At 36.5% G+C, this 25,365-nt stretch overlaps 1 protein-coding gene across 5 annotated transcripts in view; it reads left to right on the top strand.

Moving 5' to 3' along the window:
* Positions 1 to 25,365, top strand: part of KATNAL1 (katanin catalytic subunit A1 like 1) — a 73,361-nt gene that overhangs the window by 29,012 nt on the left and 18,984 nt on the right. For all 5 annotated transcript variants that reach the window (XM_032879987.1, XM_032879990.1, XM_032879989.1 and 2 more), the window contains exons 4-8: positions 11,028 to 11,196; positions 17,722 to 17,849; positions 18,448 to 18,553; positions 22,988 to 23,146; positions 24,300 to 24,426. In XM_032879987.1, coding sequence (XP_032735878.1) covers positions 11,028 to 11,196; positions 17,722 to 17,849; positions 18,448 to 18,553; positions 22,988 to 23,146; positions 24,300 to 24,426 — 689 coding nt within the window. The remainder of the gene's footprint in view (positions 1 to 11,027; positions 11,197 to 17,721; positions 17,850 to 18,447; positions 18,554 to 22,987; positions 23,147 to 24,299; positions 24,427 to 25,365) is intronic.

Genomic DNA, 25,365 nt, shown 5'->3' with positions numbered 1-25,365 from the left:
TAACTGACTGAGCTACCCAGGCATGCAGTTGAATTCTCTCTAAAAGAGACCATTTGAAAGAAGTCTCTCTTCATGAGATCTGGAGCAGTGGAACAGATTTCCTGCATTGGAGCAATATTTGAAATAGCATGTATTCAATAAAGCATTCTTTATTCAACTTAATAAATATGTTAGGTCTTTTTAAGTTACAGCTCTTGGGACAGATGGCAGTAAGAATAGGAGCCCTGAAATTAGTCATTTGGCTTATTCTGTATAGGTAAAATAGAACTCTAATAGGCCCTCCAATGTTCTTTTATCTGGAACCAAGGACAATGGCATATTGTGTTTCTCTGTATATAGAAATAGTAAGATTGTTTTTTATCCAATTTGTGCTATTCTCTAGAATTCCAGCAAAGAGGAAATTCTTACTGACTTGGTATTACAGTTGTTGCTTTGTTTCTTTGGGTACCCAAATAAATTAAGTTACTGCTAGTATTTTAAGTCCCAGTTTGTAGTGGAAAAAGATCAAGTAAGGCCAGTGTCAAGTACCAATAGAGAGTAGGCTACCATCTCATTCTTACCGGCATTTCATCCAGGCTCTTGCTGTTATTTTCTTGGGGTTAAGAGGCAGGAGAGTAAGTTTTCTGTATGTGTTTTTGTTTTTAACAGTTCCACCACTAGTTGAGTAGTCCTTCACATTAAATTCCCTTCTCCTCGCCTCATTGTTCCCCCTATAAAATGTATATTATGATGAGATTGTTTTGTAAAATTGTTTTGAAGTCTTAGGAAGAAAAACACTGTATCATTGATATAGCCAACATATATTTTTACGAACATACATCATATGCTAGGCATGATCTTTGACCTTGTGGAAAGTATGAATGTAATAGACACCCCCCACAGATCTTGGCCTCCAGAAACCAGTAAGAGAAAATAATGCAGGCATCCTGGAAATCTTGAACTAGGATGCCGGCATCTATTATATGCCTAGTACGGTGTCATATATTATGCCGGTACTATGCTGGGGATATGGTGGGATTCAGAATAAGACACAGTCCTTGCCGTCTTAGGCATATGGTCTTGAAAATGAATGTGAATGCCATTAGTGAGATAAAATGGATAGGATTTTGTGATTAATGAAATAAAGAGATTGAGGGAAAAATTGGAGCAGATGATTAAATTTTTAGATCAAGCTGTTTAATAGGAACTGGAAATGAGAACCAGAACTTGGGAGAGATTGGAGTTAGTGTTAGTTATTTAGGAATCATCAGCAAGTAAGGAATTTTAAGAAGGACATTTTAATGTCATTCTTTATATGGTGAAACAGGTTATTTGTCTAATATGATTGGCAGGTTGAGATTATACTCATTTTTAAAAAACGTTCTAGAGTCCTTTCTCTTCCAAAATTCTGTTTCTGGAGGATAGAGTGGGCTTTATTTTTAGATTGTGGGTAGAATGCAGCTAGCAGTGTTGATTAACCACACTGACCTTTATTGAGATCCTGATTATAAATCAGGTACTGTGCTAACAAATTCTTTACATGCTTTATTTCTTAATTCTCACAACCATCCATCCATACTGTAATTATCTGTTTTTTTTTTTTTTAGAGGAAATTGAGGTTTTTATTCTATTAAGCAACTTCATTGAATTTTGCATGTAGGTAAAGATAAGAATTTGAAAATTGTATTGAATTTGGCAACATGGAGCTCATTAGTGACTGTGATGAATAGTTTTCATGGAATGGTGTTGAATAGTGGAGTGGGTTCAGAGAATGGGAAGAGACGAATTGAAAACAATGAGTACATGTAATACTTCACTAAATATTACTGACAAGGGGAGTAGAGAAATTGAGTGGTAGTTGCGGAAGACACAGAGTCAAGATTTGTTATTTTAGAGAGGAGAGGACTGGCAGGGTGATTGTAGGCTGGCGAGCATCTGGCAAGGGAAGGGGGGAACTGTCGAGGCCCGGGATGGAGGGGAAGACATCAAGGGCAATGTGCTGGAGCGGACAGGGAAGAGACGGTCTAGTGTACAAGAGCATCTGATTCAAAGTAACTGGAGGGAAGGCCCCTAGTTACACAGCTTGTGGGTGTAGAGAATTGGCTAGATCCAGAGGGGAGCGTTTGGAAGTTCTCTTCTGGTTATTTCAGTGAGGGGGAAAAAAGCAAGCAAGGTCATTTGAGAGTAAGGACAGAGGGAGCAGATGTTTTCCAGGGTCGAAATCCTAAGAGTGGGAAGTCCTTTCATTATTTTGTTTCTTTTGTGTAAGTTTCTCTAGGGAGCATTTGTCTTATGTTGTAGAACTCAGTCACTCATCTGAAATCTTTATTTTGGAATTCTAGACATTTATTACAATAAGTGCCTAAAAACTTGGTATTTCTACCGTTTTTTTTTTTTTTATGTTACAGAACAGACAACTGAAAGATAGAAATTTTAATTCATTAGAGATAAACTAAGGAATGGGAACAAGATAGTGGTAAGTCAGAATGAAATCCTAACACATTACTTTTAAATTTTGGGGAAAAGTCTTTGCCTTGCTGCAGTTGAGCTGCTGTCAGCCCCCCTCTTTGCTCTTTTGGCAAACTGCTGTCATGTGTACTGTACCTGTATCACCTTTCACAGCTGTGCTTTCTGGAATAACTAGAAATCTTGGATCTCCATCATTGCGGTATTAGAACTGAATTCTTAAAGATCACTTCCTAATTTAATAATAGAATGCCTGTTCTCAAGACTTACTGTATTTAACTTTTGTAACCTTTGGCAATGGTTACCATCTTTCTACCTTGGAACTTTCTTCTTAGGGCTTTTGTGACATTACAGTATTTCTTTTTCCTTCCTCTTTTTCGATTGTTGCCTCTTCTCTTTCTCTTATTGCTGACTTCTTGTTCTCTAGTCCCTATCCCTCTGCTCTGTCTTCAGTTCAACTCAACATACCCAGCACCCACTGTATACTAGGCCCTATGGATGCAAAAAGTAGGGGGAAGATTCCTGCCCTCCAGGAGCTCAGATTCTAGGAAGGCTGTTTCCTTTGCCGGGAGCTTGATAATTAGCCAGACTTTGAGGGTTCATCCTAAATTTGTCACTTAGTGTCTGTGAGGACAAGCCATTCAGTCTTTCTCTCAGCAGAAATTAAAAAAAAAAAAAGATAACTCCCAATAATTTCTGATAATAGAACTATTAGTTATAGAATATAAAATGAATGCTTAAGATGGTTTTTAAAAGCATGAAGAATTTGAAACAAAAAAGCACAAGTCTTAAGTAGTATAAATGAAAATAAATCCACAGTTAGAGAAGCCATCACGAAACTGTTCAACACCAAAGACAAAAACACAATCAGGAAAACAATGGGAGACAAAAAACCAGTAACCTATATATAGTCAGATGGATGATATAAGCCAGAAGACAATAATACTATTACTAGGGTTATCTTCAAAACAGGGGCTATCTCATTTGTTTTGTGTCTGTGTGTTTTCAGAATAAGAATAATCTTAGAACTCGAGGGAAGCCTGGATGGCTCAGTTGGTTAAGCGTCCGCTTTTGGCTCAGGTCATGATCCTCTGTAAATTGGGGATCAATGCTGCAGTTAACCTCATGGGTTTATTTTGAGAACTGTATGATTGAATACAAGTAAAGTGTAAAGAACAGCCAGGCACATAGTATGTGCTCAAAAAATATCTGTAGTTTTCATTGCCCATTCCCCTAGCCCTTACCCCATCCCCACTAGGTATTTAGATGACTTATGTCCTCACCTTATATAGGTCTTTGTTCACATGTCACCTAAAAAATCTTACCTGACCACCTTATTTATAATATTCATCCCCCTAGGGGGATGGGCAAAATGGGGAAAGGGGAGTTGGAGGTATAGGCTTCCATTTATAGAGTAAGTCATAAGGATGAAGTGTAATAAAGCATAAGGAATAGAATCGGTGGTGTCATAATGGCTCTGACAGATGGAAGGTACACCTGTGAGCACAGCATTATGTATAGAGATGTTGAATCACAGTGTTGTACTGGCTAAGCATCTTTCAACTCCAGGAAGATTTAGAACCAAGAATATAATGTCTAAGAGAATCAAAGCTGCAATAATAATATTTTCCTGTTAAGGAATATGTGCATATTTGTTGTGGCTAGTGAGGATGGTGAGCATGCAATTCCAATTTAGAACAAATTATGGAATAATGGAGATCTGTGATTTTTTTGTTGTTGTTGTTACCTAATTTATGTTAAGTACTTTTGGGAAATGTTAGGAGAAGTTTAGGCTTATCTTACTTTTTTTTTTTGTTTGTTTTTTTGTTAAATTTTATTTATTTGACAGAGAGAGAGAGAGATCATAAGTAGGCAGAGAGTCAGGCAGAGAGAGGGGGAAGCAGGCTTCCCGCTGAGCAGAGAGCCCCATGTGGGGTTCAGTCCCAGGACCCTGATACCATGACCCGAGCCGAAGGCAGAGGCTTAACCCACTGAGCCGCCCAGGCGCCCCAAGGCTTATCTTACTTTTAAGGCCAATTTACTAGGTTTATAAAAGTACTTATATGTAAATTAATATGCTTTATTGAGTAAGACAGTTGAGGAACTAAGAAGGAAATAAAATATATTACATTTATAAATGTAGGTAAAAATTTTGGTGACATTTAATTAACCAGGTATGAAATGGTATTAAACATTATGCAAAAGCACCTTAAAAATGGCTTCTAAAATCTGCCACTTTTGTGCATAGGAAAAGTTTTATAAGCTGTATTTAAAAGTTTTAAGAAATAACTGAATTTTTGCATTTTTTAACTTTAACAAGTTGAACTATTTAAAAATCAAAGTAAGCTTCTAAAGAGTACAGAAATTTCCCCTGTACAGAAATTACAAAACAACTCATATCAGCATGACCTGCATTCAATGTATTTCTGGATGTGATTGATTTGTTTGTTAGATAATGAGGGAAGATTTAATGTGGACTTCATACTGGGTAGCATACAGTCTTGCATTCATTAAGATTTCAGGTATTTATTGAAAAAAATCAGTATTTTGAACAGACTTCTGGATATATCATAATAAAATATTTGTTTTTAGTCTGATCACAAAAAACTAAAATTTCTAAAGTTCTTTTTTGGAACTAGAACTTATCATTAAAGGTTAGCTTCTGTGAATTCTCTTGATTTATGGAGAAGATGTCCTATTCAGTAGGGGAAGGTAAGTCCTGTCACTAAATGCTTCTGGGTTAATTAATATTTATGGGGGGGTCCTGACCCCTCCTACCTCATACCATGTAGAAAAATTAATTTGAAATAAAGCGTTACCTAAAATGTAAAAGGTAGTAAGGATAGGTTTCCAGAAGAAAACATGGAAGGATATTATCATGATCTGGGGGTAGCAAAAATTTATTGAACTGGACACTAAGGTGTTAAATACAAAAGACTGATAAATCAGAATTCTAAAACTATGAACTTCTCTTCATGAGGGGACACACCATTAAGAGAGTGAAAAGGCAAGCCATATACTAGGAGAAGATCTTTGCAATGCATATATCTGACAAAGGACTTGTATCTAGAATATATAAAGAATGACAGTCAATAAGAAAAGTCAGAAAACTGATTGAAAAAAAAAAAAAAGAAGTGGACTCGGGACTGGAAAGTTACTCTGCAAAAGACCATGTTTATGTGGCCAATAAGTATTGTTGAGAAGGTGCCCAACATCCATAGTCATTCAGGAAAGACAAAGTACAGGCACAATGAGATACCATTACATCCCATCCCCATCAGAATGGCTAGGATGGAGCAACTGGTACTCCCATACACTGCGGATGCGAGTGTGGAATGGCATCACCACTTTGGAAAACTGTGTGGCTATATTTACTAAAGCTAATCTTACATATACCCTGTGATCCAGCAATTCTGTTCCTGAGGACATAACTTCAAAGAAATGAATGCTTATGTTTACCATGAACATAATCCCCATATTCATAGAAGCTTTAATAATACCTTCAAATGGAAAACAACTAAATGCTCATCAACGGTAGAATAGATAAGTTGTCATTATATTTAAACAATAGACTACTGCCTGTCATTGAAGAAAGATAAACTCATGCTACATGCAGGAACATGGATGAATTTCATAGGTAATGTTGAAAGAAAGAAACCAAGCACAAAGTATGTACTGTAGGATTCCATTTTTTCTGAAACTGAAATAGGCAAACCTAATATATGATAATGTCAGGATAATGTTGACCTTATTGGCTGATACTGGCTAAGAGGAACCATGAAAAAGCTTTCAGGGATATTGGGAAATGTTCTATGTCTTTATCTACAGGTAGGTTATATGGTATTAAAACTTATTGAGTTGTGTAATATATGTACATTTTACTGAATATATGTTATATCAGTGAAAAATAGATTTACAAATTTTATGAAGTATTGTCATCCACCTACAGAGGAAGAATGTGAGGCTTATAGATGTTAAGTGACAGGCTTATATAATCAGTAATTGGTGGACCTGGGAGTAAAAAGGCATCCAGGTTTTTGGATTGTAAGTCTAATGCTGACTTCAGATTACCATGCTGTTCTATGTGAAGGCAGGAATAGTGTTTGCAGTGTTTTTATGTCAGTATAACATCCAGCACAGTTCCTATACTTACTAGGTAAATAATAACTTTACTGATTTGAAAAAATAGCAGTCATGTATTTGATGAGAGTGGACAGTAAAATTCTTAATCATTAATGTTTAACTTCAAATCCTCGGTCCTCTCATTTCTATTTAAGCTTTGTTTTTTGCCTCCTGATTTCTTAACAAATAACTTCTCTTAGACTCAGAAGTCTCATATATTTACTCAAAGTTCTTATAGCAAAAGTATTATTATGAACTAATTGGAACTTATGTTTTTTATCTTTTTATTAGACAGGGAAAGACCTGTTTCTCTATTTAATCCTGGATTTATAGGTTATAGATTAATCTAATGGCGAAATAAGATTTTTTTTTTCTCTCTTTTCCAGTAGTTAACTTCAAGCAATCTGTCTTCTGTTCTTAGACATATCTAGGACCTGTTCTAAATTAATTATATAGAATTCTAACAATGTATGAACAAAAAATGAGAATCATCATTAAACAGAATGCTAGAAGAAATAGAGCTCAATAGATAGGAATCGTAAGAAGGAGCGTATATAACAATTGGAGAAAATTGTTTTAGTGTCTTAGACCCTGTTTCTTAATATGGTGTGGAATGAAGGGCCTCTTTGAAAGAGGTCTTTTTCCCTTTGATTTGCGGAACCAAAGAAGAGTGGTGCTATAATATAGATAGTTCTCTCTCTGTTGCCTGATGTTTTATGGAGATTTGCCAGGCAGTAATCTAGAAGGTCAACTAAGGATGGGAACTCTGAGCCCATGTCACTAGAACATGTGTATTTCTGGAACATGACAAAAACTTTGTAGAATTCTGTAATTCCACCTTTTTTTTTTTTTAAGATTTTTATTTATTTGTTTGACAGAGAGAGACACAGGGAGAGAGGGAACACAAGCAGAGGGGGTGGGAGAGGGAGAAGCAGGTTTCCCCCAGAGCAGGGAGCCCCATGCGGGGCTGGATCCCAGGGGCCTGGGATCATGACCTGAGCTGAAGGCAGACGCTTAAGGATTGAGCCACCCAGGCGCCCATGTAATTTCACTTTTTAGGTGCTTAGATCTTTTACTTAGTGTTGTTGTAGTATATCACATTTAAAGTTTTATTAACTGCTGAGTAGATTATGTGAATAATTAAAATTTATGTAAGGTATAAGGAATCACAGTAGCTTCTATGTACCTCCCAAAGCGTGTAAGATAAAGAACTGTACTCTTAACCTCTGAAGACCCTTTATGAGCTTTTCTGCATCCTATTCCACTCCCCTTTCAGAGTAAGACACTGTGCTGAACTTGGGATTTATTATTTCCTTGCCTCTCTTTACGTTTAGTACATATATTTGTGTCCCCAAATGGTATCCTATGTTGCTTACTGTCTGTGTCCTTTGAACTTACTTTTTTGCTCAACACTCCGGTCCAGAGATTCATCTGTTGTTGTTACATGTAGCTATAAGTCATGTTCGCATGTATATTGTATCCATTATGGGAATATATAATAATTTATGTATCTGTTCTGATACTGGACATTGGGTTATTTTCAGGTACTGGCTATTACAAGCAGTGCTGATAAGAATATTTACATATAATAGTGATAGTTAATATGGTTTAGAAAGGGGAAATACTGGATTTTGGAGGAAATTAGGATAGAAAAAGGCCTGTTTCTTCCCATTCCTAGAGGGAAATAGAGACCTGGGCACAGTCTAGATCACCCAGTGTTTGATCTGTGGATCTACCAGCTGTTTTCTACATTTGGAATACTGGGAGCTAGTACAGTGTTGTCTTCTCTTTGACCTTCAGGGCAGAGGTTGATGAGGCTGTGTAACCTTACTGATGTCTCTCTTTCAAAAGAGGCCAGTAAAAGAAGCCATGAGACTTATATTTTTATCCAGCCTGGAAGCTGTCACTGAGTCCTTAAATTGAAGCATGACATTGTGCAGTGACGTGCTAATGGGGGAAGTACAGAGCAGAATCAAAGATGTCCTTTGGGAAGTTGACAGAGTCTGTTACATATACAATGTCAACCTGCAGCGAGATGGAACTGAAGACTCACAGAGCAGGCACACTTTCGTGAGATGTGCGACTTGCCGCTAGGCACACCTGGCTTCTGGAGCAATGCAGACCATTTATGAGCCTGTCAGAATGTTGAGTGGCAGGACAAGGGCAGCAGCAGCATGTACTTGGAATGCCGCCAGTGCAAGAGCTTTGAAATAATTCTTCTTCCAGCACCGCTTTCCTGAGCCGGATGCATGTGCAAAATGACTACAGTGGGACTCCAAGCAACTGTTAGAAAGCAGGCCGGGGCGGGGAAAGCACAAGCTGAGGCGACTGAAGAAGCATTTCGGGATTCTCCACCTTTCTGCCCTAAGCAGTGAGGCCTAGCGGGGCAAGCCCAGCAGCTCACCAGCTGTTTGGCATGCAGCTGGAAGGGACGGGCTTGCTGTCAGGGAGCAGAAGCTTCAGGCTGGCTGTGTGGCTAGAAAGCAGGCCCACAGACAATGACAGAGTATTTGAATAGCAGACGCAGCTGCTAACAGAAGGGTAGACTTGACGTGCGTTCTGCGTGCTGGAGATTGTTGCTCTCATTGTCTTTGGACCTTACTGGTGGGCCTGATTCAGGAAAGTCATGTATGCCTGCACAAATATATAAAAATAAAAGTTCTGCTCTACTACTTTCCACACCTTCATCAAAATGGAGCAGAAGTTCAGTTGAAAAATAGTGGTTGTAGTGAAGTAGTAGGAACAGAGCATGTAACATTTTTGTTTTTGTTTTTTTAATCAGTCTCATCACATTTTTATTTTATTGGCAGATGCTTAAGAGATTAATCATGCACTAGAATTAATACCATGGTAATATCTTTATATTTGAAAATGCCTTATAGCCATTGTACTATACACTCTTCTCCAGTCCCTTTTCTGTGATTTCTTTCACAAGATTGCTTATTCATCTTGGTCTTCTCCCAGGGCCTAGCAAACTAGTGGCCATATACCTCCTGATAGGTGGTCAGTAAATGTTTAGCTGGACTGAACTCCGATGTTGGCATGTAATAACCTAGTAGACATCCAGTTTTCACCAGCTTCCCTTACCCTTAGCCGTTTCACGTAGTGGTCTAATTCCAGCAGCCTGAAGATGCTTTACTAGACCCGCAGTATGTCAGCGGTCTTTCACCCTTGTGGCCTCGAGTTTGCATCCTTCCTGGCTTTTCATCTTCTTTTCCTGTTTTGCTGGATTCCGAGTTACATACAGGTGTCACTTCTGCTATCAGGAAGAGAGACTCCATGATGAGTTAGATGAATTAAAAGCATGGAGTTGGAAAGGGATAATAGTAGGTATGGCATATGGGTAAAAAAAAGGACTATGTGTATGGGATCTGAAGGGCTACAGATATAAAGGCAGAATGGTAGAGAGAGTAAAAATAGGAAAACAGAGGCAGAGACAGTCCAAGGAAGAACAAAGATTAGGCACAGAGCATATAGTGTTCCCCGCCCCCCGCCAAATACCCAAAGCGAGACCTGAAGTAGTGTGCTCAGAAATCTCAGAATTTTGCTGTTAACAGATTTCATATTACATGAAATAAAATGTACCACTTTGTGTGCATTGTTACATTTATGTATTTATTGTAACTTTTAAAAAATTGAGTTATATTTGGCATACAACATTATATTAGTTTCAGGTATACAGCATGATGATTCAGGGTTTTTATATATTGTGAAAACCACCACAAATCTAGTTAATATCCTTCACTATACATAGTCCTCAAAGTTCTTAAATCACATGCACATGCACATACGTAATTTGAATGATCCTGTGATTTTTTATTTTTGACACCGTCAAAACATGAACATTTTCACACATAAATTCACTTGTATATAACAAGATTTCATTGTTTAGCCCTACCGCTTACAATTTGATGACTGAAATGTTGGATTTTCCAATACAGAAGCAGAGGAAATCATTTTGATTGTAAATAAATTAGTAAACTATGCAAATAGATGTATTTTGAATTCTTGTCCTTTCAGCTTTTAATGATTTTGTAAAAACTGAAGTGTAATTGACCTTTAATATTATTTTTAAAAGCTTTTTTTTTTTTTAAGTTAGTTTTGGCCTAGGACAGTAATGAATAAGTAATTTGGCTTTCCATTATACTATTATTAGATGGAAATAGTCTGTTGCCCTCTATTGGTGATTAGTAGTTATTTTTGACAAAGTAATTGCTGTTATACATATTTATATGTGTTTAAAAATTGTGTGGACTGGTATATTTTACAGAAGAGCGCTTTTTTTTTTTTTTTTTTTTTTGGAAAAACACTTCTAAAAACTGACCTAATAGTTGTAGCCATGAATTGGCAAAAGGGGAACAACTGACATTTGGGGCTTCTTGATTTAATAGTTCTATTGACTAAAGTATTTGAAATACTTTTGCCTCTGATTAATTTTCATTTCAATTTTTTCTTGTCAGAGCTCCACCTCAGATAAGGCGTCCCAATCGAGAAGTAAGACCTCTGAGGAAAGAAATGCCGGGAGTAGGAGCCCGGGGACCTGTAGGCCGAGCACATCCTATATCCAAGGGTGAAAAACCCTCTACAAGTAGAGACAAGGATTGTAGAGCAAGAGGAAGAGATGATAAGGCAAGACTTTCTTTGTTAACTCATTCCCTTGAAGCCCATGACTTTTGGTGCATATTATAATTTTTTTTGGCTTTTTGGAGTATCCCAGTTTTGACATGGAAGATATTAAAAAATCCACCTGCCTCAAAAACCTAAGCAGTCTTTGCATTTTGAAGGCCATTCTGCAATGCTGATAACCTCAGAAGTATAATTTAGAAAAACAAATGCACAGATCTTTAGTAAAATGGATCTTGGAAAGAAATATTCAAAATAAAGTTTTAAAACTTAAAATATATTTTAACAAGTATTCTAAATTAAAATGAGCAATAAATGAAAAATATTGTAGGGGAAATTTTTCCAAGGATGTAGATTTTTTTCTCTTAATGAGAGAATTTTCCTTGGTTGGGGTTCACTGTGTGCATTTACTTTGTTTGGAAAATTGATAGGTGAATGAACATAGTGCTAGGTGGAAATTCTGTCCTGCCCTTAAAATGGACTTTAGATAATCTTACAGAGGAGGGAGCCAGCCGGGATGACCAACCTTAATTTTAGTGAAAAGACAAAATTAGATGTTTAATGATAGCATTTCCCATTTTCATTGTGACCATCATATATGAATGATGATAATTATTGAATTGCCACCAAGAAGTTTTAAATTTTCCTAGCCAGAGGTTCAGGATATGTCCTCATGTTGATGCCATGATGTTTATAATGAAAATATAACAACACTAATAGCAAGTTGTTATCCAAAATTAGACATTATGTTTGAATATTTTTACCCTGTATAATTCCAGTCATTAGATCAGGACTCTGCATAGACCACCTTCCAAGGCCTTGTGCATATTTAATCTGTGGTAGAATAAAAGTGGTGTTTTTTGAGTATTTCTATTCATGAGCTAGATTCAAAGGTAGATTCTACTTGTTTTGATAGATTCTACTTTTTTTTTTGTAATTTGCCAGAGCTATTATACCATAAAACAGTGAGTGATTCCATCTCTGATACTTGTTGGGATTCCTGAGGGGGCACTAATGAATGAATGAATGAATGATTCCTGCTGGTGAAATTGAACTGGTTTTCTACCATTATCAAAACCTACCGAATAGATACTTAAAAATCTCTATCTTATGTGTCATCTTTGTTTCTTCCCTTGTTCTTCATTTTTGTCAGCTGACCTTGGTTTGCATTTTAAAGCATAAAGTAGGGGCTGAAGTTCAGCCCTTATTCTGCTAGTTGCTTTTAGGTGAATTTTAGAACAGGGTGGGGAACTTTTAGTCTTTACCTTAATTTAACATAACACAATAGAATAATCTTGGTCATGGTTTATTGGATGCTTCCCTGCTAAGCATCATTCGGAGTGATTAGATAGTAATTTGGGACAGTCCCATGAAGTAGGTAGTCATCTTATAAATGAAGAAACTGAGGTAGAAAGCTGAAGTACCTGGCCCAAGGTCAGAGAGTAAGGGATGGAGCTTGGAATGGAATTTGAATTTGTGCACAGATCTTTTCTCTCTTTATTTTAGGTTTTTTTTCATATTATGTAGTTATCCCTGCCAAACTAGATTAAAAATATGGATTGGATTAGAAAGGAGTCCCAGAACAATTAACTAAATGTTGAGTGACTTGTAAGCAAAGAACAAAGCAACGAGGCAGCATTTGTTGTCACATTTTTCTGGAGATTGCAAATTGTCTCTTAAAAAGTTCCAAGTAATTTTCTAACTTTTATTCTTTCGTAGACATCTAAGTACTGAGAATGTCACTGGAAAGTAAGTCCTTTATTTGAGAAAAAAAAAAAAAAGTCTGCAGTTGTTTGAAGATAAAAGATGTTTTCTGAGTCACTCTGGACACAAAAGGGACTACAATTTAGAAAAACAAACTCATGCAAAGTTTATTAGATTTTGAAAAGTGTACTTGGTTCAGTTATTATTGTTGTAAGCACTCAAATGCCCATTAGAATACTAGGGTCCTTAAAATTCACTGAAGGCTGTGATAGGGTTTGAGGGGGTTTAGGTAAAACTGCTAGATATCCATGGCCTTTGAATAATAATTTGAAAATGAGGACCTTGTGTTGGCAGGCTCCTCAGAGATATTGTAGTCCCCGTTGTGTTTTAAAAATTAGTTTTGTGTATTGCAACCAGCTTAAAAAAAAAAAAAGAGAGAATAGACTAGAAAATTCAGAATGCTCTAGTGATAGTAAGGACACTGTTATTTTGAGAAAAAAAAATACTGAGTTATATGAATATATATAAAAAACTTAATCATAATTATATTAGTGTATAGTAGCTCATCTCAAGTGAATTTATTATTTTGTGTCATGGTCAAATGTTTGAAAGTTTCTGCTGTATTCAAACCGCTTAACTTTATAGGTGTAAAAAAATATATAAGGACAGGAGAAATCACTGAGTTAAGTAGGGATGTCTGATGTGAAGAGATGTTGTAAACTGGATTGAGAACTGTTGATAAGTGATTATACAAATGAACAGTGACTTCAGAAAAATTTTTCTTTTTCTTATGAAGAAATGGATACTGTCTTATGGGGTCTATTTGATGAACAATGATCATCAAATTAGCAGTGTATTGTTAAATGTTCAATAACTAGTTTTCTGAAAAAAAGTATGTGTATATACACATTCACACATTTATTATAAATCTGACTGATATAAAGGATGTGTAGCACATAATTTACAAATAATTAAATATATAGTATTCTTTACTGTAAAATCTGTAGGGTGAATGGACTCTCACAGGATGCCTTTGCTGACTTTTGCTCAGCTCTTTTTATCTGTAGCCAACCTATGGTTGCAGTTAACAAATGAATAAAAATGTAGTTCTGACATGAATGTTGGTTGGTGTTGTTTTTTTTTTTTTTTTCTGTTAATGAGTAAGATGAAAGTAAAACAGTAGGAATGCATGTTGGTAGTTCACTCATTCACCGACTATTTGGGCAACTTTGATGAAGCAGTTAATAGTTTTCAAATAATGGAAAAATATTTCATTAATTTTTATGCTGTTTACAATGTAACAGCTGTAGAAATGGCATACTTTTAAGTTTCATTTGCATTATTAATGTTTTCCCCATTATTTTCTTAAGTCTAGACCATTAGTAAAATAATAAATCAAGCCCTGATTTGTAGTATCAGCTGATTTCTGTGATACAAATATTTCTGTGACCCATTTCAAGCTATCAACGTGATGTTGCGGAGCTCAGAGTTGAGATGAGCTTGGATATCCCTGTGATTGTGGGCCAGTGTTTTTGTTTTTGTTTTTTGTTTTTTGTTTTTAATTACTAATTAGTAATTCTGATGTTGGGTAGCTCACAACCTAACAAGAGCAATGATCCCTTTGTTAGAACTCATTGTTAGAAAATTATTTTGCTGATCTGAAATTTATATCTTTTGTTACTTTCAATTGGTCCTGGTTCTTTCTTTTGAAAGAACTACTAGAGGAAGTAGAGGTAAATAGGTCAGTTTGTCATGTGGCTCCATTAGAAGTCTCTAGTGTCCCTGATCCTCCTCTATATGATGTAGTTTTTGAATTTTTCATTGCCCTGGATATTCTTTTTGGTTGCAATTCATTTGTCACTTGAAATGCAAGACCCAGAGCTAGTAACTGACTGTCTTCTACTTAATCTGCCAATGTGAGAAGACATGCAGTAAAATGTAAAAGCCATTATTTGCACTTTAGGCCAAATTGTGTCATTAATTGACTTTATATAATGTGTTAGTCACTAATTTTAGCCTCATTTTTTTTTCACATAGTATTATTAGCCAATACTAATGAAAGATCATTAATAAACCTTTCTTGTTAAGGGTAATTTAGATGTTAGTAAAAAGATGCTAAAATATTTGCTTTAATGAGGAAAAAGGTCTGTTAGACTTCATGCTAAATATCAAATTCTTGCTACATTGACCTTTGTCAATTAATGTGAAAAATCTAAGCAAAGATTTTTTTCTAAGATCATTTCAGTGTTATTGTAGCTATCATTATTATTACTAGAAATTGTTCAGGTAATAATCTTGAGTGAGGTTATCTTTATTGCTTGAAAACTAAGTCTCTTTTAGGTATTACAGTTAATCTAGCTCATTAACTGAAACCACAATTACTTGTATTTGTTATCCCTGTTCTAGTTTATTTGAGTATTTGTTACGAAAGATAATGATCACCCATTTTATTGATTTCCCAGTGTCACCAAATTACTTATTTTTAGTTTATCTAAATTTGTTTTTTAATAACCTCACCATTTTGACTTGGAAGAGTTCCTAGAATCGTTTTTGGAGTACTTAATTTGTATTCAAATCTCATCTCTACCTTTGATAAACTTTGGATTCTAGGGCAAGTCATTTGACTGGCTTACCCCACATTTCCTCTTCTGTGTATTGAAAGGCTTGACCTTGAATACTGTAACACAGGTTTTTCTTTCTCTGCTTCTACTTCTATTCCATCCTTTTTCCACATGGTAGGTAGAAGTGTCATTTAAAGATTTAAATCAGATCCTGTCATTCCCTATATAACATATTTCAGATATTTTCACGATACATTTAGAATAAAATCCAGACTCCGCACTGTGGCCCATAGGGGCCTGGGTGAGCTGGCCTCTGCCTGTCTCTCCAGTCTGTTTTATTTGTTCAGTTCTTAGCCACATGGACCACTCAGTGTTTTCACAGCATTTAACAGTTTATGTGTGTTTTTGTTTTGTTTACATGTTACTTGTTTCCCCTGCTAGACTAGATGCTCAGTGAGGGCAGATAGTGTATTTTCATTCACTGATAAAACCTAACACAATGAAATGTATTAGACAGATGCTCACATAATTATTCTTAAATCCTCTGGTTCATACTACTTTGAGGTAATTGTACAGCTTTTTCTTTCCCTTGTTTATCATGTCTTCCCTACCACTTGGGAATTCATACTAAAATGGATGTCTGCTTATATTTTTTAACAATTTTTTAAGTCTCAAATTACAATGACTGTCCTATCATGGCATGTTAATAAGTCCCAGATATATCAGTTTCTGTTGCATTCTTTAGTTGATTTACTTCTAGAAGAGTTTTTAAAATGATTACAGGGAATTGCCAGTGATTTGCTTCAATGTGACTCCGTAGCCTTGTCCTACCTGTGTTATAAAGTGTGATTCTAGGCTGAGATTATTTTAAATATGTAGATATTATGTTTGTCGTGTTAAGTACGCCACAAATATACTCTTTATAGTGTCAATATTGGTATCTATCTTCTGAAATATAAGAATCTTTATGAAAATTTAGCTTAATATTGTCACCGTGCTACCCAGAAACAGTAAATTATTTGTTTTTCAGGTCAAGTCACCAAGAGTACTGCTTGGTCATTTACCTAGTGGCTTAATGAACTCAAGCATTTGCCCAAGGGGAAGCATTTAGTCCCCTGTCAGCACTTATGATCAAGATTATGCTTAATCTCAGATGAAGTGTGGTAGGAGAGGTTCATCCTGTTCTCTCTTCAGATTTAAGCTTAGGAAATTCACACATTTTTTGACCACTTTCCCTTTCATTTTTGTATTAGACAGTAACTATGGGGCTGAAGCTCTAGAAGGGTATTTGGCTCTGTCCCGTGGTTAAACTATCTCTAGCAACTGAGCGCATTTCATTTAAAGCTCTTCAAAGCTGAGTGAATCTTGGCAGAACCCCACAGAAACCAGAGCATGTAATTCTTTTTTAAAGCCACCATATTAAATAAAGAATTTGGGGTAAAGTATATTGCTTTAGTGGTCTTAATAATACTGCTTAAAAAGGTCCTTTTACCATTATCATTACTGTGACTTTGTGATGCGGTCCAAGGACTTTACTGGGAGGAAATCCTGGGAGGTGCTAAGAGTAACAGGGAAAAAAGGCTTTGTAAGATGCAGATCAGAGTCCCAAGGCTTTCCTCATCTGTAGCCTCTTTCTTGGCTTTCATAGTTTCATAGGATTCATAGTTTATAAAGCTCTTATTAAGCTTTAAGCTGACTCAGGCGTGAGGTGGTCTGATGTTGTGCAAAGGGCCTATGTTCGAGGAGTCAGAAAGAGCTACATTAAAATCTCTACTCTGACATTTAATAATTTTAAACTTGATTAGGGTATTTTACCTGAGTTCCAGTTCCTTATTTGTAAAAAAATAAGGATAATAATAACTACCTTGTTGTGAGTATTAAATGAGATAATATATTTGTGATTTATTGCCATGTAGTAGGTTTTCAGTAAGTTAATGTTGTTTCTTCCTCTCCATTAATATTCTGTATATTCTTTGGTGGCACTGGAAATTCCCCGCATCCACAAACTAAGAAGTATCTACCAAGGATCATTTTAGTTTTACTTGAAATTGTACCCCCAAGGATGTAAATGTAAAGAAGTGTGTAATAAAGTTCATCTGTTTCTGATGAAATAAACAGTTATGGCATTTGGGTAATCACAAAACAGTATCTTAAAATAATGAAAAGTTACTTTGAAATTATTACATTTTAATATCTTGAAAGCTCAATGATGTTAATTAAAATTATCTTCTTATTAACCAGTACTTTTTTTTATATCTGTCTCCAGGGAAGGAAGAATATGCAAGATGGTGCGAGCGATGGTGAAATTCCTAAATTTGATGGTGCTGGGTATGATAAGGATCTGGTGGAAGCTCTAGAGAGAGACATTGTATCCAGGAATCCTAGCATTCATTGGTAAGTCTTTTAAGTTCTTGAATTAAAGCAGCAGAGAAAACAAGTTATTGGTTGGCCTAATGTCAGTCTTTTCTTATCATCCATGACTGTGCCTTCATCCATAATAAATGCATGTGTAGAATTGACAGGACAGTTCTTCTTTCAAAAGCTAACCAGTCATTTTACATGTTAACTTGATGTTGACATAAATGACAAAGGTTGTTAATTCAATAACATGTCCTAATTAGGGACGCCTGGATGGCTCAGTGGGTTAAGTGTCTGCCTTCAGCTCAGGTCATGTCCTGGGATTGAGTCCTATATTGGGGCTCCTTGCTCAGCAGGGAGCCTGCTTCTCCCGTTTACCGGCCTTTGCCGGCTCTGACTGCTGCTCTCCCTACTTGTGCTCTCTCTCTCTCTCTCTGATGAATAAAATATTAAAAACAAACAAGCATGTCCTAATTAATAACTACAGTATGTTTTCACTGATCATTTTATGCAATATTAATTAAAATAATGTTCTTAATATACTAATTTCATAAAAAATTATTTTAAAAAATTAGTATTGACCATAAGTCAAAGGTGTCCATGAATAAACATGAAACTTTGCTCTCTTGCAAAGGGATGACATAGCAGATCTGGAAGAAGCTAAGAAGTTGCTAAGAGAAGCTGTTGTTCTTCCTATGTGGATGCCTGACTTTTTCAAAGGGATTAGACGGCCATGGAAGGTGAGCATTTATTAAAATAAAATAGGTTTAAAGATGATGCTTGCGTGATAATGAATGACAGCACCGTGGTTTCTTTATGTGTTTGTTAACCAAGTTGGTAAAGGTTGGAGGAGGTTTGTGTACCCTCTTAACACCTGGACTTGAATTTGTAGTTGAGGTGTGTTGCTTCTCAGAGGAATAGAATGTTGAAACTACAGTCTTTAGTTAAGTCACTGCGCTCAGGTTTGCTGGGCTAGGGATTAGCTTTAAAAATTTTCTAGATGTCTGTTTCTGCAAATAAGTTAACAAGCAAATTAAATAGTAGATAGTCTTATAGAATAAGTATTTGATCAAATAAATGCCTTTCTGAAAGTTGGCATATTTCTCACTAATTAATTGTTTTGATCACTTTGTTTAGGCTTGGTATTATTCTTAGACCTGCCCTCTACTTTAGAGTAAAAAGCCTGCTCAGGGCTATTCCTAAATCCATTGTTTTTATTTTAGCATATTAAAATACCCTTCTAACAATGACTGCCCAGAACTTTTTTGGTCTCAGTCACAGGCAGAGGCTTCCTTTAGTCTACTCAGTAGAGTGAAGTAAAACCATGATCTTATTCTGCCCTTCTGAATTAGCTAGGAAGGTTTGTTTCTCTTCTCAGTATCTCTTCCTCTTTTGACACGCCTTAAAGTAAAGAGGAGGAGAGATTTTATATTTACACAAATAGCTTGGAATACTCATGGCATTTTGATTGTCTTCTATAACTTAAACACTTTTGTAGACTAGTATAGATTTACCTAATATTGGTAATATATTACCGTACATTTCCTCTGTATTATAACTTTAAAAACAATACTTAAAAGAGAGAAAAAAAGTCTTAAAATAGCTGTCTATAGGAGTTTTAAGACAGTAAGGTAGGTGTAACCCCCCTATCATGATGAGCCCTGTAAGTCTTTACCAGGAAGGTGATTTGCACATGTAGAAAATCACATTGGCCGGCAGTAGTCGAGCTGAACAACAGGACCTGCACAAAGGCATTTGCTATTTGATTATGAAAAATGGGTGGATTTGTGAGGGACGTTTAAAAGGTAAATGATAACATTATGACTGAATGTTTATAGAGAGAGAGGGCACGAGTTGTATGACTCTCAAATTCCAGTCTTGAATTGAAGGAGTATGCAATTACTTCGGACACCAGTGACCCCAAACTGAGCCAAACCTTACACATTGAAGGCACTTTTCTGTGGGACTACCCTCCTTTCAGATGCCACATGCAAACTTGGGCATCCCCAGGTCACCCTCACTTCTGGCCAGCTGGCTATAAATTTGGGGACCCCCTTAGGTTTCATAATTTTCTGGAATGACTCACAGAACTTAATAAAGCATTGTACTTAGAATAACAGGTTTAATGTAGCAAAAGGAGGCAAATCAGAACTAGCCCAAGGAAGAAATGCATAGGGTAAGATCTGTAAGGAGGCTGAAAGTGAAGCTTCTGTTTTCTGCCCATAGAATTAGGATGCTGTGGGTATGTGACAGTACATAGAATAGTGCTAACAGGGAAGCTCACTCCAGCTCCAGTGTCCAGGGCTTTTATTGAGGTTTCACCACATAGTCATGATTGATTGAATCACTGCCCATGTGTCTCCGTCTCCAGTCTCCCTTCTTTCTCTAGGTCTAGTTGATATTGTATAGCTCAAGGTCCCAGCCCTCTAATCCCATGGTTGGTTTTTCTGGGAAGGCCAGCTACCATCTTGAATCATCTCATTAGCATAAACTATACAGGGGCCCACCGTGAGTCACCTCAGCATAAAATTCATGGTTCAAGTGAACAACAGAGCACTCCTGTCACTTTGGAAATTCCAGGGATTTATAATCTACCTCCCAGGAACTGGGGGAAAAGACCAGCCAAATTCTTTATTATACAGTACTGTGAACTATGTATGAACTGATACTGGAAATTGAGAAGATGAGCAGGTTTAAATAGAAACAAAATATGTTTAGATAAATACTCAGCAATAATTGGAAGTAGAGTTCTGGAGCTTAGGATAGAATTTGAATTTAAATTAAAATAATAATATGGGTGTGGATGAGATTGTTCAGGGAGGTCCATGAAGGAAAAAGAGTAAGAAGCTTGATTGCTTTGAGAATATAGAGGCAGGGGAGGAGGAAAGCTGAAAGGCACTGAAGAGAGTCATAAGTAGGAGGAGTGTTAGGGAAGAATAGTGTCCTAGAACTAAGAGAGGGTGAAGACTTTCAGGAAGAAGGGAATGAACCTCAGGTATCAGCACCATCAGAGGTCAGAGAGAAGGACAGAAGATAAAAGTTGAAAACTGACCATTGGATTAGTAAATTAGGTCGTTTTAGTGAATTAGTGGAAGCAGAAGTCAGATTGTAGCTCATAAAGAAAAAATAGTGAGCATGAACCATTTAAGAAGATTGGCTGAGAAGGGAAGAAGTAGATAGTAGCTAAAGGGTTTGTAAGGTCAAGCAAAGGATTTTTTCTTTTTTAAACAGGACAGATTTAAGTATGTTTATATACTGAGGGAAGGAGCCAGTAGAGAAGTAGATACAGGAAATAGAGGAGATACTGGAAATTAACTCTTACTGGAGGTGGCCACATGAAAGACATTACAGGAACTGAGAGGGCATTCAAAAGGGACATTCGAGAAATAATGAATTTTGCTATAGCTGTGCTTATACCATTAGTTGTTTGTACAGTTTTCAAAATATCCATCTCATGCACAGCTACAAGTTCCTTGGAAAGCAAAAAATTTTTTATATAAGTAGTATTTCAAATCCTCTTTCTAGGTGTCAGAATTCTATACCTAGTGTTATCTTTAAGAATAAAGCTGTTGGTTATTTTATCACTGAAAAATGGGTTTATTTAGGAATAGCAGAGAATTGCAATTTGGGACACACAGGCTATGGCAGAACCATACGCAAGTTTGGAGAGCAAAGGAGAACATTTTTATAGAGGAAAGGGGAAATTGGGAGGGATGTAATAAAAGAAAAAATCTATTGGAGTAAAGTGTGAGGTTAAAGTATAGTGATTTTTCATTGGCTGGGTTTTGACAGTCTCCCATTGGTTTTGACACTCTCTCATTGTTGCCACAGGGAGGAGAAAAACCTTTCTTCCTCATGCCTGGCTGGTAAAGTATCTAATGTAGTGTATGTAGACTTGTAAGGCTGGTCTCTTCCAGTAGGGTTTGCAATTGACCAAGAGTTGTAGGGCACAAGAGCTCCCCCTTCTGGCCTTGCAGCTCTATTTTAAAGGCGTTTTCCTTTCTTTAATTTTCACACTAGGAAAGGGTTTGGACAGTTTCTGAATTTGGAAACTTTGTGTGTGCATAGTTTTCAAAGTTTGAATCCCCAGAAGCTTATTAAACTAAATTAATAAATGGAACAGAATTCTTTTAAAGATCACCAACCAATATACAAAAGAAATGTAGTGTTAACTATGTATTTGAATTTCCATTGGAAGAAGAAAATACTGAGTATTGAATATCCAGTAGTCTTCAACACCAGAGGATTGGTGTTCTTGAATAACTTTTACTCCTTATTGATTTATATTTACAGAAGAATTTTGTATGTTGTCAAAGGTAAGAAGTAACTAAGATTTAGTTTTTAGTTTGTGTTTAGTAGTTCTTTCATCAGTAACTATTTTATATGAACTGTTAATTGTTTAGCACATTAAGCTGATAAAATGCTAGCTGAATTGATTATGCTTGAATTGCCACTGGATTTTAGTTACCTTATTAACTAATAAGTGGATCTCTCCTTTTTTTTTTTTTTTTTTTTATTTTTTTTTTTTTTTTTTTTGTTTGTGAGAGAGAGAGAGAGAGAGAGAAAGTGCGCGCGTGAGCGCACAAGCAGGCAGAGGGGGAGAGAGAAGCAGGCTCCCTGCCGAGCAAGGAGCCCGATGTGGGACTCCATCCCAGGACCCTGGGATCATGACCTGAGCGGAAGGCAGCGGCTTAACCAACTGAGCCACCCGGGCGTCCCGGATCTCTACTTTTGATTAAAACTGTGTATTATGTGTTGTGGAAGACCGGTTTTGTCCCTTAGGAGGTCAAGGAATATGTGGTAGAAAATACCTTACTTTCATTATGTTTAAACAGAGTCGTCACTGTTAAGCCATGCTCAAGACTACACATACTTATGTTCTTCCAACTTTAAGAAAATCGGGTAGGTTCTTTCTCAATGTATCAGAAGATTTCTTATTGCCTGGGCCTTTTGTTAGCCCATCTCTAAGTGCCTCTGATTTGAGACATTTTGTGAAATCAGTCATTTTTTTAAATCTATGAAATGATACTTATGTCAAATACACTGTGATTTTACTGTGACAGTTGAGTTAATCTTTTGATGGGAAAATTTTTATGTACATCAATAGCTGATGACACCTTATAAGAATGCATTTTAATCTGCTAAAACATTTAATACATCTTTTGAAATTTCAGGGTGTACTGATGGTTGGACCCCCAGGCACCGGTAAGACTATGCTAGCTAAAGCTGTTGCCACTGAATGTGGCACAACATTCTTCAATGTTTCCTCTTCTACACTGACATCTAAATATAGAGGTGAATCTGAGAAGTTAGTCCGTCTGTTGTTTGAAATGGTGAGTGATGATATTTTCAGATTTCAAAGAACTGATTGTGTAGGCAAATGATACCCCTTTTACATCCATTTGTCTAGGGAGTCTGTTTTTAAAGATTTTTATTTATTTATTTTACAGAGAGATCACAAGTAGGCAGAGAGGCAGGCAGGGGCGGTGGGGGGGAGCAGGCTCCGTGCTGAGCAGAAAGCCCAATGCGGGTATGATCCCAGGACCCTGAGACCATGACCTGAGCTGAAGGCAGAGGCTTAACCCACTGAACCACCCAGGCGCCCCAGGAATCTGTTTTTAAAAGGGCAAATGGAGATGTAGTTGAACAGTTCCATCTTGACACATGAGTAAGGTATAGGGTGGTGGGTTTTGTGGAATAGTTGATGCGTTTTCAGTGTATCTTTCTCTTTGAGGTAAGAGAAAGCCCTTTGGCATCCTATCCAGTAAGGGTGGAAGACACTTTAGAAATGTGTGTGGTTTGATTTTTCTGGATTCCTTTTTCTTTTCTTTTTTTTTAAGATTTTATTTATTTATTTGACAGAGACACAGTGAGAGAGGAAACATACGCAGGGGGAGTGGGAGAGGGTGAAGCAGGCTTCCCACTGAGCAGGGAGCTCGATGCAGGGTTTGATCCCAGGACCCTGGGATCATGACCTGAGCCTAAGGCAGAAGCATAACAATAGAGCCAGCCACCCAGGCTTCCTGATATTTCTGGATTTCTAATGAGCTGGTTGAGCAGAGTATATTTTAGTATTTAATTAAAAAATCAGAAGTTGATCTGTAAAAGTTTATTCTTTTTTCGGAAGGGACTTGCAGTAGTTACTTAAGAATATATATTTGAAGATGGAGATTGATAATTTATCTTTAAGAAGATTTATATTATGGAAATTTTCAAACCCAAAAGTTAGTACAAAAATAGTACTATGAATCCCCATGTATCTGTCACCCACCTTCACCAACCATCTAACTTTTATTTTTAGAAATTTCCATTTTCTGATATAAATGATTTAATCTCTTGTCAGTAGCCAAATGGTGGCAATAAAGCAGTAAGAAATTTCTGCTCTTTTTTTTAAAGCATTGTTTTAGGAGGAGGAAATGGCATTAAAAAATTCAGATTATTTTATGAGTTCATTGAATGGTTGCTTTAAAATGTTTTTTTACAAAGGCTAGATTTTATGCGCCGACCACGATCTTCATCGATGAGATAGATTCTATCTGTAGTCGAAGAGGAACCTCTGATGAACATGAGGCAAGTCGCAGAGTCAAGTCTGAACTACTCATTCAGATGGATGGTAATTGATATTTAATTACTGTCCCCAAACTGTTACATTTCCTCTGTGAATTTTGGGTCGATTCATACTGTGGAAATTCTCAGTGAGTGGACTGGAAGGCAGCCTGAATTTATTTGTAATCATTAGTTCATCCACCTGCTTGTTCAGTTTGCTCATGCACTCGGATAGCATTTACTGCAAGTGTGTTATGAATCACATGCCATTTCAGGTTCTGAGGTTACAAAGAAAAGGAATGTCATGGCCGGTAAGGATCTTACTAGGACTGCAGAGGTTTCAGAGATGAGGTCCAGGGCCCCAGGGGTCTTTATGGCACTTTTAAAAGGTTTGTGAAGGCTAAACCATTTTCATGATAAAATCAAGACATTATTTGCTCTTCTTCACTCTCAGCCTCTCACGAGAATACAGTGGAGTGTTTCAGAGGCTGGAAGACATTTGGGATGTCATAATAGATGGAAAGCAGCAGCAGATAGGAGAATCCAGCTGTTCTCTGTTGAGTCAGACATTAAGGAGATTTACAAATGTAAGAAGATGCCACTCTTCTTACTAAATTTGTTTTTTTGGTTTTGAAATGGTAGTTATTTTTCATAAAATGTTAGTTATATTAACAAAGAATAGATTTGTTACTTTAAAATGGATTAATACATTTAAAAATTCTCAGTTTTAATTTCTAATGGTAAATATTGATAGATGTATTATTCCCCACACACAGAAGCTCTTTGGAGCTCAGTAATTTTTTTTTTTTAAGAGTACAAACAGATCCTGAAGCCAAAAAGTAGAACCACTGATCTAGTTGGGAAGCAGGCAACTTAACAATAATGCATTTTAAAATTGTGTGGTAGAACTAATCTAGGTGTGGTGAAAACACAGGAGGAGATGTACCACCCAGACTAAGGGAGTCATGGAAGGAAACAGCGGAGTTGGGCTTTGAAACTTTGGTAG

This window comes from Lontra canadensis, unplaced genomic scaffold (assembly GCF_010015895.1).
Source record: "Lontra canadensis isolate GAN:19392208 unplaced genomic scaffold, GSC_riverotter_1.0 scaffold67, whole genome shotgun sequence".
NCBI classification, from domain to species: Eukaryota; Metazoa; Chordata; class Mammalia; order Carnivora; family Mustelidae; genus Lontra; species Lontra canadensis.
The sequence above is the reverse complement of the archived record's forward strand: the minus strand, read 5'-3'. Positions and strand labels throughout refer to the sequence as shown.